Source organism: Dama dama, chromosome 18 (genome assembly GCF_033118175.1).
Source record: "Dama dama isolate Ldn47 chromosome 18, ASM3311817v1, whole genome shotgun sequence".
NCBI lineage: Eukaryota > Metazoa > Chordata > Mammalia > Artiodactyla > Cervidae > Dama > Dama dama.
Genome location: NC_083698.1, coordinates 9,030,758 through 9,049,055, shown reverse-complemented (window position 1 = coordinate 9,049,055; position 18,298 = coordinate 9,030,758). Strand labels below are relative to the sequence as shown.

The window sequence follows — 18,298 nt, the reverse complement described above, 5'->3', positions numbered from 1 at the left end:
ATTAATCTGTGTGTTTTTGTGCTAGGATCATTCTGCTTTGATTACTGTAGCTATATAGTGTAGACTGAAATCTGGGAGGGTCTTAGCTCCAACTTTGTTCTTTCTTCTCAGGATTGCTTTGGCAATTCTGAGAAGTTTGCAGAATTCGTTTGCAAATTTGGCAATTCGTTTGCAGTTCCATATAAGTGTTAGGATTATTTGTTCTAGTTCTCTGTGGATTCGAGTTTTAATTCTTATCCATACTTGCCCTCGTTTGATAGAACAGAAGCCATAATGTTAGCATAGTGCCTCATACTGTTGATTATCTAGACTTTAGTTACTTTAAAATACAAAATTCTTGAGAATAGAAACTATGTTTAACGTTATTTCTATATTTTCTTACATTATATTCAATTAGGTGTTCAATAAATATTTACTGAACTAATATGGGACAGATTTTAATACATCAGATAAATGTCCTACCTAATGGGTACCCTTGCTTCCAGATTCCAGTCCCCAAAGCATCCCTCTAAGCCAACTAGCTTAAGACAGATCTGTTTTTGTCCAATTCCACTTAAAAAACCTTCCAAGGCTTCTAGCCCTTAAGCTGTTAAAGAAAAGTTCCTGCCAATTCCAGAAATGATCTCACCACAGTCTCTCTCTTGTAACTCAGACTGACCTCTAGACTAGTCGAGCTCCAGCAGTGCTCTTCCCATGCCCTAGAAACTCCTCCTCGGCAGGCTAACTTCTACTAGTCATCCAGGTCTCAGTTTAGAAGCCGTTTTCTCTATCAAGGTCCCTGATCACAGTTCTCCAAGCCTCCACTACCAGTTAGGTGACCTGCCTCCCTAACTTGATAATACACTCCACTCACCATCTAATACTATAATAAAGTGTTTAACCTGCTTCCCTAATTAAGTGGTAAACTTGAGGACAGGATCACACAACATTCAGTTTTATACCCACTGTTAACCAGTTCTGGCACATTTATTGAGCATACTGATAAAAGTCCTGTGTTCTCAACAACAGTTTCCAATTTGAAAATACCATCATACTTATTTCCCTGTTTACTTATAAATAACTGGGGACAAAAACAGCCGGCTGACTAATAGATTAAAGAAAAAGATTCTGGGGCCTTATTCTGCACACATTTACTATGATACAGAAAGCAAAATCAGCATTAATTTTTTTCAAAGAACAGAAAAACTATTTTGTGAGTACTTATTACTAATGGGGGACTTGTTTTGTCTTGGTCCCAACCCCAGAGGTTACAGTCATCAAACTGGATTTGATCCTCAACTAAAAGAAGCAGAGCCATGGTTGATGGAAGAAGAAACAGAAGTTGCTGCTCAAACTGGAATGCCATCCTAGGACTGAAAGGTGACAAGCACCTGTTATGGATGACTGAAAAGAATGGTAAGTGAGTCTGCATCCCTGATAGGCCAATGGAACCACCACTGGAACCAGCCCTAGGCTTCCCTCTAAATTTCTCTTTACAGTGGTCCTCCATATCCATGGATAAGAAACCAGCCGATATGGTGGACTGATTGTAAGGGACTTAAAACATCCACAGATTTCTGCCTGGGGCCCTGGAAATAATCCCTTGCAGATACAGAAGGATGACTGTACTTAAGGAAAATGCCCAACCCCCAGTTTGTTTCTACCACTCTCTTTTTGATTTCTAGAGCAACTGAAGATGATTTCTGATTGACAGGAAAGACAATACAAGATCAGAAGAAAATTCAGAAAAGAAATTTGTATACCCAGAACAGTATAGAGATATTCTCAAGACTAGAATACTGGAAGCCATGGGGGAAAAGATAGACATAGATGATAAAGTGAAAGACCAAAAGAAAATGTGTGGCCAATGATTCTATAAACTAAGACAAAAAAACAGAAGACAAGACTGACAAAACATACTGGCAAACAAAGCTAAAGGATTATATCCAGAATGTATCAAAGGCAACCAACAAGTCAATAAGGAAAAAATCCAACAGGAAAAAATAAGTAAAGCTATGAATAAGCAATTCAAAGGCCTGAAAAATCAAAAGGACCAACAAATATATGAAAAGATGCTCAGCTTCACAAGTAGTTAGCAAAATGTGGAATTAAGCACCATAAGAAACTTTTAAAAACTGACTTTATAGTCAAAGAAAAACATCAGGGATAGTGAGTTTCTGAGATAAACAGTTACTCTCAGATTGTAATGATGGCAGTAAGAACTGTGTCAACATTTCTGGAAAATAATCTGGCATTATTTGTCAAAATGAAGCAGTATACATTATGTACAAGATATTTGTCACAATATTGTTCGTAATAGAAGACTAGAGACAATGCAGATGTCCAAAATGAAAACACATATGGCTTCAGATATCTACTGCTACAAAACTAACCACTTCAAGCTTAGTGCCTCTAAGCAATGCCATTTCTCACAACTCTTGCTTTTTTCACCTCTGGTTCCTCGGCAGGTGCATTCAGCTCAACCGTCAGCCAGGTTAGTACGTCCAAGATAGCTGGTTGATGCTGACTGGGGTGTCTTGGTTCTCTCATCCTCCTGTAAGCTAGACCAGCTTCCTTATATAGTAGCTGTGGGAAAGCATTCTTTGAAGTCTTCTTGAAGACTCAACTCCAGAACACATCATTTCCATCATATTCATTGGCCAAAGCAAATCACAAGGCTAGCTAAGACTCAAGAGGTGGAGAAATAGATGGGAGAAGCAGCAAAGCCTTGTGTCAAAGAGGAATACATACCAGTATGGGAGAACTTTATGGTCATCAATCATTCTATCACTGGTAGGTGGCGGTGTGTGTGTACTATATACATACACACTATGTTCATAAATCTAGAGTTCTATAAAGTAATATTATACAGTTATATATTTCATCACATATATGTATGTTTGTAAATCTTGGAAATACGCTTATAAATTAACTAATGAAATACTGAGCTATGCGAAGTAGTCAGAATGCGGGCCGAGAACGCGGCGCACTGAAGGTATGTCAGGAAGGCCAACACGGGTGTGGCCCAGAGGTGAGGGTAACGGTGTCGTATGCAGACATGGAGTTGCACAGAGCTGTGGGCCCAGTGAGGGCTTGTGGATCCACAGGCCAATAGGCTCAGCAGTCAACGATGCAGGGTGTGGCAGGGAGAGATACAGGGAGATGACAGTCTGCATGACAGACAGAACAGAAACACAACAGCTGGACAAATGATGACCATAATGAGGTTAATGTGAAGCTAAGGCTCTCACCACCAGAGAAGGCATTATAAACACGGAAAGGGCAAAGACTAGAGCGAACCCTGGGATACCGGACTGGAACTGGAAGTATACAAACAAACTCCTGGTTTTATAACGTATGTACACAGGTATAGAAATAACGATGGATGTATATGAGTGTATTATACATATAAATACGTGTATATAAACCATACTCACACATTTCCTAGTTCCTATAAGCAATGACACCCCAGTGGCAATGAGCAAACTAAGTCTCTAAATTTTTGTTTTTAAAAACCATCTTCTACCTAAACAAAAATACCAAATAAGGATCCTTGGAGGAATGGCTGATTCCAGGGCTAGGCCAAGCAAAGTACAAGACGAATCAAGAACAAACAGCATGTGCCAGAAGTGCACAATGAATGAGACGGGGCATGATAAGTTGGCATGGGAGTCAGCTTGAAGGGGCTCCCACTGGCTAAACCAGGGATAACTGAGACAGCAAAATAAAGTAACAAATCACAGCACACTAAAATCAAAACCCATGAGTCCTTACTGATTTAATAAACTCATAAACAGAGGAGAAAGCAAAGTTCTACTTTAAAATATCAACTAGTACACGTAAAAGGACTAACAGAAAATCCATGGCTGATTCATATCAATGTATGACAAAACCCACTGGAAAAAAAAAATAAAATAATTTAAAAAAAAAAATGCAAAAAAAAAAAAAAAAAAAAGGACTAACAGAAACAGAGAAATATACAAGCAGTTAATTCAGGTGGGAGTCATCACTGATACCCACACCAAGGTGAGTGAGTAGAGGTTTGATGAGAGTCAAGATGTGTAATCTTGGAATACCTCTTCACACATACACTAATCAAGTACAAAAGGACACCAATATGATCAAGGTGTTAATCACCAGCAGTAGCATCATTTGATATCATATGCCTGTGGATGCAAGGCACCGGGAAAGGCACAGCCCCACTCCTGTGGTATTCCTGCCAGAAATGTCAGCCTTGATTGGAGTCACGAGGAAACAGCACGTGGACCCAGTTTAAGTGTCATCCTCAAGAACGGAGAGTCTGTACTTCCTAAAACTGTCAGAGACATGAAAGACAGGCGAAAAAGGAAGCTGAACAAGTCTGTAAAAACATGACAACTAAACACAACATGTATTCATGGATACGATCCTTGACCAGAAAAGAAAGAGATATTGTTGGGAGAGTCAATGAAATATGAATACGTTGGTAGGGTTGTATCAATGCCTATTTTCTGATTTGGAGGGTTACTTAAGAAAGCAGTTTGTTTTTGAGAAATAGACACTGTGGTATTTATGGGTGATGGAACACCATGTTTACAGCTTGTTCTGAAAATTTCAAACAAAAGACTGTGATAATGGGTATATATGTGTGTATGCATTTATACACACATACACAAACATGTAGGTAACATACACATAAAGAAATAGAGAGAACAGGCAATGGAAGAAATACCGTAAAATATTAACAACGGTGAAATCTGAATGAAGGAGATATAGGAGTTCTTTGTACTGTTCTGGCATCTTTTCTGTTAAATTTGAAATTATTTCAAAATAGTTTTTTTAAAATGTGATTATCAATATGTGATACAGAACATCTGGTGTTACAGCAAATGATAAGCAGCTACTGTCTGAAGCTAGGAGACAGAATGAAAACTCTGCCTTAATATGTATATTTACTTACTTTCCTTTACAATACCCAGAGGGGAAACATGAATAGGAGGGCAGTGTTTTTATGCATTTGGCATAAAGGCATTTCAATGTTTTCGTTTTTGAATTTTATCTATGTTGGCTGTGCTGGGTTTTCGTTGCTGTGCGGTTTTTAGTTGCAGCGAGTGGGGGCTGTTCTCTAGCTGTGGGACAAGGGCTTCTCACTGCAGTGGCTTCTTTTATTGTGGAGCACCGGCTTAGTTGCCTGTGGCGTGTGGGATCTTCCTGGACCAGGGATTGAACCCATGTTCCCTGCATTAGCAGGCAGACTCTTAACCACTGGACCATCAGGGAAGTCTCATTTCAAGGTTTTTAAGTGAAATTTCCTATCTCTTCATGGATTTTAAATAGGTGTTTTGACGTTCGTTAATAAAAGGAATTCTGATTTTATTCATCTGTGTGGTCCCAGTACCGAACACATTAATGATTTTGTCAGTATGTCTTAAATACAAATTCTATCCCCAGTATTATTCCAACCAGAAAATACAGTGATCTACAGTGATCTACAAGAATTCTACTACACTGAATTCTATGTCAAGCTAAAATATATACATAACATATTAGACTGATGATAGAAAAATATCAAGGATTATCTTTCGTAGGAACTTGGAAGATTATATGCTCTACATTTCTAAAAACAATAATGTATAATCAGAAGCAAAAGGCCTCAGTCTAAAGAATGGCTAACTGTTGACAGTTTTTGGTTTAAAAAAAGACAAAAACCCTACAAACCAAAAAAGACAGAATACAAATGAAACTTGGGCTAAAGACCTGACACTGGTTGATCATCTTTTAAAAAGTCTAAGAGGATATGAAAAATAATTAGATTGGACTACATCAAAGTGCTGATAAAGCATATATCCTCCCAACAGATGAGTTAAAATCATTCCTAAATCAGAAGGAATACATTTTCACTTCAGAAACCAAAACTTTTTAAGGCATCAAAGAGTTGTTAAAATTAAACTCAAAATGTTTAAAAGCTGAATAGATTTTATATTGCTCAATACTCTCTCCTTCATGGAGAATACAAACATTTTTAGTACATTTTCTAGGCTCCTGGTCCCACTGATTAACTAGAAGAAAAAAAGTTACATATGCCTGAAAATCTATGTTACAGTTAACCACAATGAACTTCAGAATTGCCTTTTCAAAGGTTTAAACAACTGAAAATTACATTTTGATACTATACAATTCATCTGACCCAGTAAATGAAAGATACTAATACCTCATGAAATTAGAATCTTTCAAAGTATTATTAACCTGACCTGACCAAGGAGGTGAAAGACTTATATACTGAGAACTATAAAACATTAATAAAGGAAACTGAAGATGAGTCAAAGAAATAGACAGATATCCCACGCTCTTGGATTGGAAGAATTAATATTGTTAAAATGGCCATACCACCCAAAGCAATCTACAGGTTTAATGTGATCCTTATTAAATTACCCATAACATTTTCCACAGAACTAAAATGTGTAATCCTAAAATTCATACAGAACCATAAAAGGCCCAGAATTGCCAAAGGAATCCTGAAGAAAAAGAACAAAGCAGGAGGCATAACCCTCCCAAGCTTCCAACAATACTACAAAGCTACAGTAATCAAAACAGCACGGTATTGGCACAAAAAGAGACATATAGATCAACAGAACAGAACAAAGAGCCCAGAAATAAACCCACACAGACAAAAAAGACAAGAATATACAATGAGAAAAAGACAACTCTACAACTCTTCAGCAAGTGATGTTAGGAAAGCTGGACAGCCACATGTAAACAGAACACATCCTCTCATCATACACAAAAATAAATTCAAAATGGCTTAAAGACTTAAACATTAGACATGACACCATAAAACTCCTAGAAGAGAACATAGGCAAAATATTCTGACATGAAACATATCAATGTCTTCTTTGGTCAGCCTCCAAAGGCAATAGAAACAAAAACAAAAAGAAACAAATGGAACCTAATCAAACTTGCAAGTTTTTGCAAAGTAAAGGAAACTATAAAAAAAAGAAAAAAATGAAAAGACAATCTACAGAATAGGAGAAAATATTTTCAAAATGATGCAAGTGACAAGGGCTTAATTTTCAAAAAATACAAACAGCTCTTACAAGTCAAAAACAAAACAAAGAGCCCAATCCAAAACTGGGCAGAAGATCTAAATAGACATTTCTCCAAAGAAGAAATACAGATGGTCAATAGCCACACAAAAAGATGCTCAACACCTCTAATTATTAGAGAAATACAAATTAAAACTACAATGAGTTACCACCTCACACCAGTAAGAATGGCCATCGCTAAAAAGTCTACAAATAAACAACAAATGCTGTAGAAGGCATGGAGAAAAGGAAACCCTCCTACACTACTGGTGGGAATGTAACTTGTTGCAGCCACTGTGGAAAATGTAAGGAGGTTCCTCAGAAAACTAAAAATAGAATTGCCATATGGATCCAGCAATCCTACTCTTGGGCATATATCTGGACAAATCTATAATTCAAAAAGATACATGCACCACCCCCTATGTTCAAAGCAGCACTATTTACAATAGCCAAGACACGGAAGCAACGTAAACGTCCACTGATCGTTGAATAAAGATGTGGTACATGTATACAATGGAATGCTACTCAGCTATATAAAAAAAAGGAATGAAAAATGCTACTGGCAGCAATATGGATGCAACTAGATATTATCATAATAAGTAAATGAGAAAGACAAATACCACACAACATCACTCGTATGTGGAATCCAAAATATGACACAAATGAACCTATCTATGAAACAGAAACACAGACAAAGAGAAGAGACTGGGGGTTGCCACGGGGAGGGGACTGGCAGAAGAATGCAGGAGGCTGGGGTTAGCAGATAAAATTTTTATCTATATAACAGGTAAACAGCAAGATCCTACTGTACATCACAAAGAACTATATTTAATATTCTATGATAAACCATAATGGAAAAGAGTATTTTAAAAAAGATGTATATATATCTATAACTGAATCACATTATTATACAGCAGTAATTAACACAACATTGTAAATCAACTATACTTCAATTTTAAAAGTTGTTTTACCTACAGGAAAAAAAAATAAAACGGTTAAAACTATATAACAAGGACTTCCCTTGTGGCTCAACTGGTAAAGAATCCGCCTGCAATGCAGGAGACCTGGGTTTGATCCCTGGGTTGGGAAGATCCCTTGGAGAAGGGAAAAGCTACCCAGTCCAGTATTCTGGCCTGGAGAATTTCATGGGCTATATAGTCCATGGGGTCACAAAAAGTTGGACATCACTGAGCAACTTTCACTTTCAACTATATTACAAGTCTTTTCCCTTAATGGGAAATCTTAATGTCAAATCTTTTCTAGTGTATAACAAATAAACTAATATTCAGCATTACTATAAACCAGAATCTGTGTGGTTTTTAAATGGAAATAAAATACTTCTTAGGAAAGTAATAAGAATCAAATGAAATAAAGTAATAACTGAATACATGGTGGTCAGTGTGAATTAAACACTCAATAAACGGCCTTTACTGTGTTAATTCTCACAGGAAGTCAAACAATTCTGAAATACGGTCAAGTGAGTTAAAAACCTATTAGAGATGTCTGTAAAGGCATATGGATAAAATCACAGTCAAATATACAGAATGGCAAATTCAATAAGGAAAGGAATCTTAATTTACTTATCCTCAGTCCCAGAATCTAACACAGAGCCTGGTACACAAAGTAGGCATTCAATAAAGGTTACTGAAATGAAGTGAATATGAAAGCTAGTTATCTGAACAAGAAAAAAAATAGAGGTACTCTGAGGTTGTCTGAAAAATAAAGAATCCCCAAATTACCAATACTATTCTCTGAGTAAATCACACTTTGAGAAAGAAAACAAAATACCTAAGCATTTTAAGACCATGCACAGAAACTCCTCTCAGACTGGTCTTTTTAATAATGACTGAGTCACTCTCAAATCTGTTTTGGCAAATGTGTCATACATAAAGTTCAATATTAGAAATAAGGGGGAAAAGTACCCAAAACACTGAGGAATCTTACTTCCATTGAAGGGGAATCAGATAAACTTAAGTCACGGTTCTTCCATCTGTTTATATATGAAAATTAGTTTAAGCTTTTACCTACAAGTAAGTTGTAAATACACATATTTCACTTTCACAAGTTCAAATGCACACCCCAGAGAAGGAAACAAAAAAACCCCAACTCTCTCAAAAGTGGGTAGTGCTCTGACAGAAGTAGACCAGGAGTACCAAACAAAATTTCTCTCCCATATCTCAGCAGCCACCTGTTACAGCCCACACTTATGGCACAGGCAGCATGGTTTGGGAACACTTTCATTTTGAAAACTCAAAATTCCCACTGCAATGGGCAAGGGAAAAAGCATAATGTGGAAATACAGCCCTGTCTTCTCCACTCTAAGTCCAGAGGTAACAGAGGTCAATAGACTTTTTAAAAAAATATTTTCTTCAAGTTATTTCCCATTTTACTAAAAGTAAAAACCACACCCTTAATAATATATTCAACTCTGTGTGGTGCTTGGCTTCTGAAACATGCCAGGAAAGTACATTTCCAGAGAGACAGCTGGAGCTACATCTCTTAAGCCTACTTCAAACTAAAATCTGTGAACAGTGTGCAGTTACAAATCAAATAATAGCCTCAAATCAACTGCTAGGAGGTTTTGAAAACAAACAAAAAAAAAATCACTGTTAAATACATTTACCTTTCTGAACAAGATGACAATGTTATCAGAAAAGAAAAAAAAAAAACAACCAAAACATCAAAGCTACCAGTCTACATTAGGGAATAATTTAAAGAACAGTAACAGAGAGCCTGCAATACACAGAGGAAAATCATTCCTAAATTATCTTTTGCTTTCTACAATGCTTTGAAAAGTATAAACTGCAAGAAGTCACCTAGAACTATTGTCCAGTCACTGACAGCATTACAGTTATTAAATCTAATTTCTGGAAAGTTCTGCAGTGACAATTTAAAAAAGCAAGCCAAATTTTAAAGAAGAAAAAAATGCTTAGATCAAAACCTGGAAATACACGTTGACGGTATTTACGGTTAATTTTTTTTTTCTTTAAGAAACAGGAAGGTGACAGGCACACTCGTGTGTAATATCTGTAGGTGGTTGAGCCGAACCAAATTCAAAAAGATTTCTATGGAATTAAGGATTTAAAATAATATCTTGACAAATATAATATGACATGATCAAAAATCACTTTAGCTATTTTTTTCCTTTACTAAGAAAGCAAAACCTTCCAATACAAAGGTTTTCACATCACACACACTTTCAGAATTAAATGTAAATCCAAAACACTAAAATTATCAAAAGGTAACCAAAACACATTTGAAAATATGAGACTTCTGTTTTTCATACTGATTTCTCAGACCTACTAGTAAATTTCCCCTGGAATGGGTCTTTTCAATACAAGATTGTTCAATATGCCACTTCGTGTGAATAGAGCTTGTGAGACTAATTCTCCAAACCTCCTCGGGAGATGCTTGATTACATCTCTAATTCCAATTTCCTGAGACTCAGTCACATACAGAAAACAGCCTATATACACAGGAGAGGAGAGGAATGGAGGTCCAGGGGAGCGGCCCGTTTTTGTGTGGTGGCAGAAGCTGCAAAAATAAAGGTTCACTGGAGCTATTATCCCCACCCATCACAGCCCTCAAGAACGCTTTCATCCATCCACCCGCTCCAGACTCTCGAGCTCTCCAGAACGGACGAACCCGTGGCTTTCCACGTCTCGGAGGATGGGCGGGGGAGGCTGTGAGGTCCGGGGTACACATAGAAAAAGAGGGAGGACACAGATCCTTTGAGGACGGAGGGACAAGATGCATCCCGATGAGGAGGCTGGGACGCGCCACGGAGACACCGAGGCTTGCAAATTCGCTGACAGAAAAGCTCACATGAGGCAGACAGAGGACGTTGCCTGTTCAGAGACGAGAACAGACAATCCTCCAGAAGAGAAGGGAGACAGCATCTGTAAAAGTCCTGGGAGGGCGTGAACTAGGTAGCGCTGAACTCGGAGCTCAAAATGGGTAGAAACCGCCTCAAAAAGACCCACACGGCGAGGCTGAGACTTACGGTTACTTCCCGGGCTGAGGGTAAGGGTCGGGTGGACCCTGCAGCTCTGCAGTTCTGCCACCGCCGTGGCGCCCCTGTCTCTCCCGCCGAGCCGGTGACCTCAGGTACTCTCTGCGCCCCACCCACCCGGGGGGACGCCCCTTCTCGGCGTGCGCCCCCTCCTCGCCGGCCCGGATGCTCCCGCCAGGCAGAGACTGCTGGGGCCGAGAGTGCGCACTAGAGGCCCGCGGGGACGCTGCGAGAGCTGGAGGCGCCCACGGCGAGGCTCAGACAGGGCGGGCGCCCCCCATCCCTTTCTGGCCGCCGCGCCGCCTTACTCGGGGGAGGGGAAGAGGGGGCGGTGGCTCTCGCCTCCGCCTCGCGGTCAAGTCCGGCTCAGGCTCCAGCCTGGAGCGCGCGCGCGCGCAGCCCGGGCCGTCCTCCTCCCCTCCCCCGCCTCCGGCTCAGCTGCTGGCGCGCCCGCAGCCGCCACCACCCCGTCCCCGAGCCGCTCGCCACCAGCCCGAGACAGCCGGCAGTCCCAGCGAGAAGCGGCAGGAACGGCAGCACCTCAGCCGCCGCCCCGGAAGCTCTTCCCCGCCAACCGCGAGGCTTCAAGGGGTGTGAACCCGGAAGCGATTTCCTCGCCCCGGTAGCAGCGGGATGGAAAGCTGAGGCCTTTGAAGACCTGGAATCCCCTAGTTTAGAGAGCAGGTGAAGTGTGTATGGCGCAGAGCTCAGAGGCGAGCAGAGGCCAGTAAAGAGCCGGTGGGCAAGAGGCTCTCCGATCCCAGAGACCGGATCTCTCGAGTTGCCGTGTGGGTGTGGGTGTGGGTCGCGGCCGTACACGCCGGGAGGCTTCAGTTGGCGACCGAGTGCTTGTCACAGGAAGTTGGGCCTGGCCGCTGGGAAAGCGAAGGGAAGGCGGAATGGGAAAGCTGTGAAGGTCCCCCGCCCCCGCCCCCCAGGTGACTGTCCCACCCACTGAGTTGAATGTAGCGGCCCGGGAGGCGCTCGGCCCCCAGCACGGGTGAGACGAGGAGGAGGAGGAGGAGGAGGAGGAGGATCCAGACTCCAACGAGAGAGACGGAGTGGTAGGAGGCCGAACTGTCTCGATCCAGGCAAGGACTTCATTTCTTATAAGTAGTTACAGAGAAGCCAAAGACACTCTTTGGGTGGCATCTCTTTGTGCAAAGAGGCGTGCCCGCCCTTTTCTGGTAGTGGACGCTGTTGGGTGGTGGTGGCCGAGGAAAAACCTCCTAGGAAGTGTATCTTTTCACTTCAGGAAAAGCGATTGACAGCAGCTCACCCCTCCTCTCTGTCCTCTGCATCTTTTAAAGCTTTTGGCTGTCCTTCTTTGCTTGTTTCTCCGTGGTGGTTTTAGCTTCACCAGAAATTTTTCATCTAGCTGACCTGACTCCGGATTTCACCTCCATTCCCATCTCACTCATGGAGTGGTTTTTTAACTTCAGTTTGCTTGCCAATGCTTCCTTCAGCATCATGTTTTTTAACTGTTTTGATGTCCTTATTTATTTGAGGGAAAATGTCAAAAGCTCGAAAATGTTTTCATGACAATAGAAAATCGAATATTTGATGGTCTTTTCGACTTAATCCCATGTTAGTGTATTGGTTATTTTTCTCTTCGAACTGGGTTGTGGAACCACAGTAGCACTTGATATAAAGTATATTTGGATATACTAGGGATGAAATCATGCTCTCCCAAATAACCTCCTTAAATATACCTGATGTTCACTGTAGGAATTCATTAGTTCCTTCTCTGTTAGTTCAGATTTAGTATAATTGCCTTCAAAAGTTATTTGAAAATTATTAAATATCTTTCAGAATAGAATGTGACTTAATAGAAAGAAAGTACTTGAAAATTACCAGTGATGCTTTTTGATATTACCTAATGTTTGGTAGAACTGGTTGATAGGACAGGAACAGAGCAAACTAGAAATAGCACCAATGACTTTTCTATTCTGCTGTATTATTGTTTACTCTCTTTTTATTACTGTAAGCCAATTTGAGTGGGAAAAGGATGAAATTTCTAATGGTCAGCCTATCCTTGGAGGGAAGTTCTTACTGATATTTAATTGCCATCTCTTGTCTCTAATGCTGTAATGCTTTAAAATATTAAATTGTTTTATGAGAGTGGAGAAGCGGCTGGTAACTTAGCTACTCCGCCTCGGTTTTTTTCTTCTGTAAAATGGAGATAACAATAATAATACCTACATCATCAAGTTTGGGGAAGAATAAAATGAGTTAATGCATGTAAAGCCCTTAGCACAGTATCTAGAATGTAATAATCATTGTAAGTGGTGGTAATTATTCATATTATTTTTAAAAGTTGAGAAACATTGCTTAAGGATGGAGGAGAGGGAATCAGGAACATCCTACAGAGCCCTAAGATAATGCTCCATTTTTTTGTTTTTAATTCATGAAGTACACTTTCTGATCATTGTTGCTAATTTATATTAGCATGTACTTTGCAAACTGGTAAATCATCTTGTCTGGAGTAGGAAATGGCAACCCACTCCAGTATATTCTTGCCTGGAGAAGCCCATGGACAGTGGAGTCTGGCAGGCTACAATCCATGGGGTCTCAAAGAGTCGGACAGGACTGAGCAGCTGCATACACAAATCATCTGTCAGTTATGACTTCTGGTAACTAAATTTACAATTCCTATATTCACGTACTGAATCTTCTCTTTTTCTGCACTGAAAAAATACTTTGAAAGTTTGTCCATCTCGGGGATTCCGTGGCGGTCCAGTGGTTAATTTAGACTGTGCATTCATTGCCTAGGTCCCAGTTTCAATCCCTAGTCAGGGAACTAACATCCTGCAAGTCTTGTGGCATGGCCTAAATAAATAAATTCATTTCATTAAATTTGTCCATCTGTACTCTATGTAGTAAACGTTTCTTATTAACATTATTGGCAGTTTATTCAACAGGACCTGCCCCCTGAGGACCAAACGGCATCTGTTCACCCCATTTCTCACACAGTCATAGTGATGAGAAATGCCTGTATTTTCAAATGATGCCTGGTAGATGTCATGGCCAATTGAGAACCTCTTCACTTATTTGTAAGGCATCATTAGTCAGGCAACATATTATCATTTACACCTAAGCATTTTCCAGAATAGAATGATTCATGAAGAAAATGCCACATTCTTCCTATTCTTAGTCACTTGAACGCTTATATAAAATCAGTATAAACACATTACAAACTCTAGTTATACCTTTTCCTGTTATTTTTAGCTCAAATTACTCTCTTTCAGTCCTTTTGCATGTGATTCTGCCTTAGCAGTTTTGACTTCATATACTAGTAGCCTTTGTTCTTTTCCTAATTTAAGCCTTTGTTTTCTTCTTTCATGTCACTGGAAGTATGTATATTTCAAATATTCATTTTTTTTATTGTATCACATTTGTTTATCTTTTAAAAATTCGGGGTACTGTGCAATACCAAATATTCTAGATAAGTGATAAGTATTAGGAAATAAAGCACTTTGCCAATAGATTTTTTTTTTTAACATGAGGTGACCAACAGTTTAATTAATTTGCTTTAAAGTGTGTTTAGAAAACTAAGAATTACTTGATTTCTCATTTTAGATGCTTAATAGAAAAAGGCTTTCTGTAATTGTGCCATGTATGTTATACAGTGTATTCATAATGCATGTCTTTCTTTTGGGGACTGTCAGTATTCAAAGAGGCAGGATTCATTTCAAAACTTAGTAGGTTTTATATCTTGAAGTCATTGTTAATCTGAGGTGAAAAGTAAATGCTAAATTGAAATTCTGAGATGAAAAAAGTCTCATCTTTTTCACTAATAGGAAGTTCTGTTGCATGAGGTGGGTTTTAAGATGGTCTTATGAAAAAACCGAACTGAAAAAAATCCCACAAGGTATAGAGTGAGAATGCATGTCTTCAGAACTTTTCACAAGATGAAATGTCTCAAACCTAATGTTTTATTGTAGTTTCTCTGTTATCTATAGTTTGTCTGGATCTAAATTAGTGAAAATTTTTATAACCTAAATTTTTTTTAATTTATAAATCTTATAATTTAAAGTTGTATTACTTAAATAATTTATAAATTAAAATAATTTAAAAATTTTGTACAATAATTTTAATTTTTTTACAATTTTAGCTAGTGTTTACTTAAAATGTCAAAAGTTACTGAATTTTAAAAGCATTCTTTTTAGGGAAATTTTCCAGTTTTAAGGCAGTGGAAGGGAGTAAATTAAAGATTTTTTGTTATTATGTAAAGAAGTGAATTAAAGATTTCCATATGACTTTATTTTGCAGTTGAGAGAACAGTAAAAAGTCCTCTGTCTCCTCTCAGATGACATTCAAAACCTTTCTTGAAAATGAGCTCTTTTTTTCTGAGAGTTGGAGCAATAAGGAAATTATTAAACAGATCATTTTAATGCCTAATGGACTTTTAAAAAAACTGAAGAAGGTTCATCTTACCATGGCCAGGAAAACAACTCTTTGCTTGATGTTCTTCTCGAAATTTACTGGCATATAAATGAGAGGGAAATTAAAAAAAAAATAAAATACGTTCAGTACAAAGAGATGTATTTTAGTCTGTGTGTGCTGTGTTTAGTCGCTCAGTTGTGTCTGACTCTCTGCGACCCCATGAACTGTAGCCCACTATGGGTATTCTCTAGGCAAGAATGCTGGAGTGGATTGCCATGCTCTCCTCCATGGGATCTTCCCAACTCAGGGATCGGACCCGGGTTTCCCGCATTGCAAGCGGATTCTTTACCATCTGAGCCACCAGGGAAGCCCATGAAAAAGAAAAATTAGTCCAGCCATGAAAAAAAAAATTATAATAGCACTTAATGAGGAGATGGGACTATTAAACAACCAAGAGAGTGCTTGAGCTTCAATTACTTGTTGGAAATTGCCCAAAGGAGACTTAAAATTAGTCTGGGGGAAAAAGTGTACATATGTATATGTGTATATGTATATATATATATATTTGAAAGCAAATTTTTTAATTATCTAAGGCATTGATAATGGAAGTGAAGAACATTTGTAAGTGGATATCAGAAAGCTTTTATCAACTGATTTAATGTTTTTGTGTCTGTGATAGGCATCTCCAATGAAAATTATAAACTATCCTTTAGTTCATCCAAATATCAAAGTTCTTTTTAAAGATTCTGGAAAGAATGTCAATGGCAGCTACCTATTTTTAGCTTCCATACTTAACAATATGACATTGGCTTTGGAATTTATGGATACTATTCTGAATCACTATTTCAAGGCATTTTTACTTAGTATTTATAAGATGTTTTATAATTATATCACCTCTTTTACAGGTCCAAAAGGCAGATTCTTAATTAAGAATCTGCCAAGACCTATAAAAGTATATATCCCCATTTTAAAAAAACAAAAATCTACCTTTAATAGAAAAGTAAACAAAGACTACTCGGTATCTTAAATTATGCATAGAGGTTTACTAGTGGTGAGATACAATCAGTCATCTCTGCTTGCTTTTTATATACTACAAATATTCTAAGACAGAAAAACCAACATCTTATTAATTGTTCTCATCATGATTATGTCTCCTTTAATCTTTCAAGGGATTTCTTTGTTTTTATAAAGCAATGGGAAATCCAGAAAACATAGAGGATGCATACGTTGCTGTTATTCGGCCAAAGAATGCTGCCAGTCTCAATTCTCGGGAATACAGAGCTAAGTCATATGAAGTGAGCACAGTTTACTAACATTTGATTTTCTACCACTGAATGTTATCCTCCATTATCATTTTCATTTACATATAAAGTCTTACCATAGCCTGTAAATTCTTATTGATAACCTAGATATTGACAAGCTAGAATTTACGATTGTAGAGCTCTGCCCATCACCGTGTCTTTTTCTTTCTGCTGCATGTATTTTGACCATTTTTCTATTCATTGATATGGATAAATTCTTAGATAGTAAAAGTTACTTATTTGAGTTTTGCATATATAATTTATAACAGTTTGGTTTTTACTAGAGTTTATGGAATGGCTTGCAGAAAAAATTGCAAAATTCAGCTTATTCAAAATTCCAGTCTAAATTTTGTTCATGGTTATTTTCCAAAACTATTTTTAACAGTTCATTTAAAAATATCTTTACCTTTAATTGTTTTAGGCAATTAAGTTACTTCTCTGAAGTCTTGAATACATTATTAGTATTAGTAAACATGACTGAGATTGAAAAAAAGAAAAGCCCAAAGCAGATTTTATCTTTACTATGCAGCAGATTCAAGCATCATAAAATATTTCTAGTCTAATCTAATTTCAACTAACTTCTCTGCAGCCGTGCATAGCCGCTCAGTCCTGTCCAACTCTTTGTGACCTCATGGGCTGTAGACCCCCAGGCTTCTCTGTCCATGGGATATCCCAGAAAAGAATACTGGATGGGTTTGCCATTCTCTTCTCCACCCAAGGACTGAGCGTATCTCTGAATATTCTGCTTTAACTGCCTTTTGAGGGTTAGCTATCTGAAACCTATTAAAGGATATTGCAAGGATTCTGAGAAGGTTGCCACTCAGCAGTGCTGTGGCTTATTGCTTCTCAGTCCTGGCTACACTTTAAATCACCTGGGGAAGTTTAAAACTTCCAGCACCACGACCTCACTCCCCTGACATTCCCGTTTACTAGGTCTGAGATGAAGCTGCACATTGATACTGTTTTGAAAGGGTTCATGTTATTCTAATGTGCAGCTAGGCTTAAGGTTAAGAAAGATTGCTGGCTAAATTCTAGGGCAAGTAAATTTTATTTTAAACATTCTCTTAATGTTTTTCTCATCCAAGATTTTGTTGCATGAAGTTCCCATTGAAGGACAGAAAAAAAAGAGAAAGAAGGTTTTGTTGGAAACTAAACTGCAAGGTAACAGTGAAATAACACAAGGCATATTGGATTATGTAGTAGAAACCACCAAACCAATTTCTCCTGCAAACCAGGGTATCAGAGGTAAGAAACTTTTCTTTTTAACACAATTGGTTTTAAATGCTTGTGAAGGAAGACATTTAAAAAAATATATTAAAGTCAGTTTTTTTTATGATCCTTTTCACTGAAAAACTTGAAAAAGGCTCATAAATTTCTGTTTCTGTTTTTTTAAGCTGGAAGCAAACTCCCTTCAAGAAGTTCCTTGACTATAATGCTTTTTAAGTTAAAGAATATTTTTTAAATATTTGAATAATTTTAAGTAAAAAAAAAATTTTAAATATTTTTGCAGTTTCTTTCTTTTTAATCGGAGTATAGTTGCTTTACAGTGTTGTGTTAGT

General features: G+C 38.2%; 2 protein-coding genes across 9 annotated transcripts in view; one reads left to right on the top strand and one right to left on the bottom strand.

The window, feature by feature from the left end:
* The window catches only part of ANKIB1 (ankyrin repeat and IBR domain containing 1), a 151,137-nt gene extending 139,818 nt beyond the window's left edge, over positions 1-11,319 (bottom strand). For all 5 annotated transcript variants that reach the window (XM_061164872.1, XM_061164871.1, XM_061164873.1 and 2 more), the window contains exon 1: positions 11,044-11,319. The gene's annotated coding sequence lies outside the window, so the exon portion shown is untranslated. The remainder of the gene's footprint in view (positions 1-11,043) is intronic.
* A 316-nt stretch (positions 11,320-11,635) lies between these two features.
* Positions 11,636-18,298, top strand: part of KRIT1 (KRIT1 ankyrin repeat containing) — a 39,031-nt gene continuing 32,368 nt past the window's right edge. The window contains exons 1-3 of one of the 4 annotated variants that reach the window (XM_061164879.1): positions 11,636-11,736; positions 16,608-16,733; positions 17,825-17,984. In XM_061164879.1, the coding sequence (XP_061020862.1) occupies positions 16,632-16,733; positions 17,825-17,984 (262 nt within the window). In that variant the 5' untranslated portion in view covers positions 11,636-11,736; positions 16,608-16,631. Of the gene's footprint in view, positions 12,144-16,607; positions 16,734-17,824; positions 17,985-18,298 lie in introns of all 4 variants that reach the window. The other 3 variants (XM_061164881.1, XM_061164880.1, XM_061164877.1) reach the window with 3 other exon arrangements.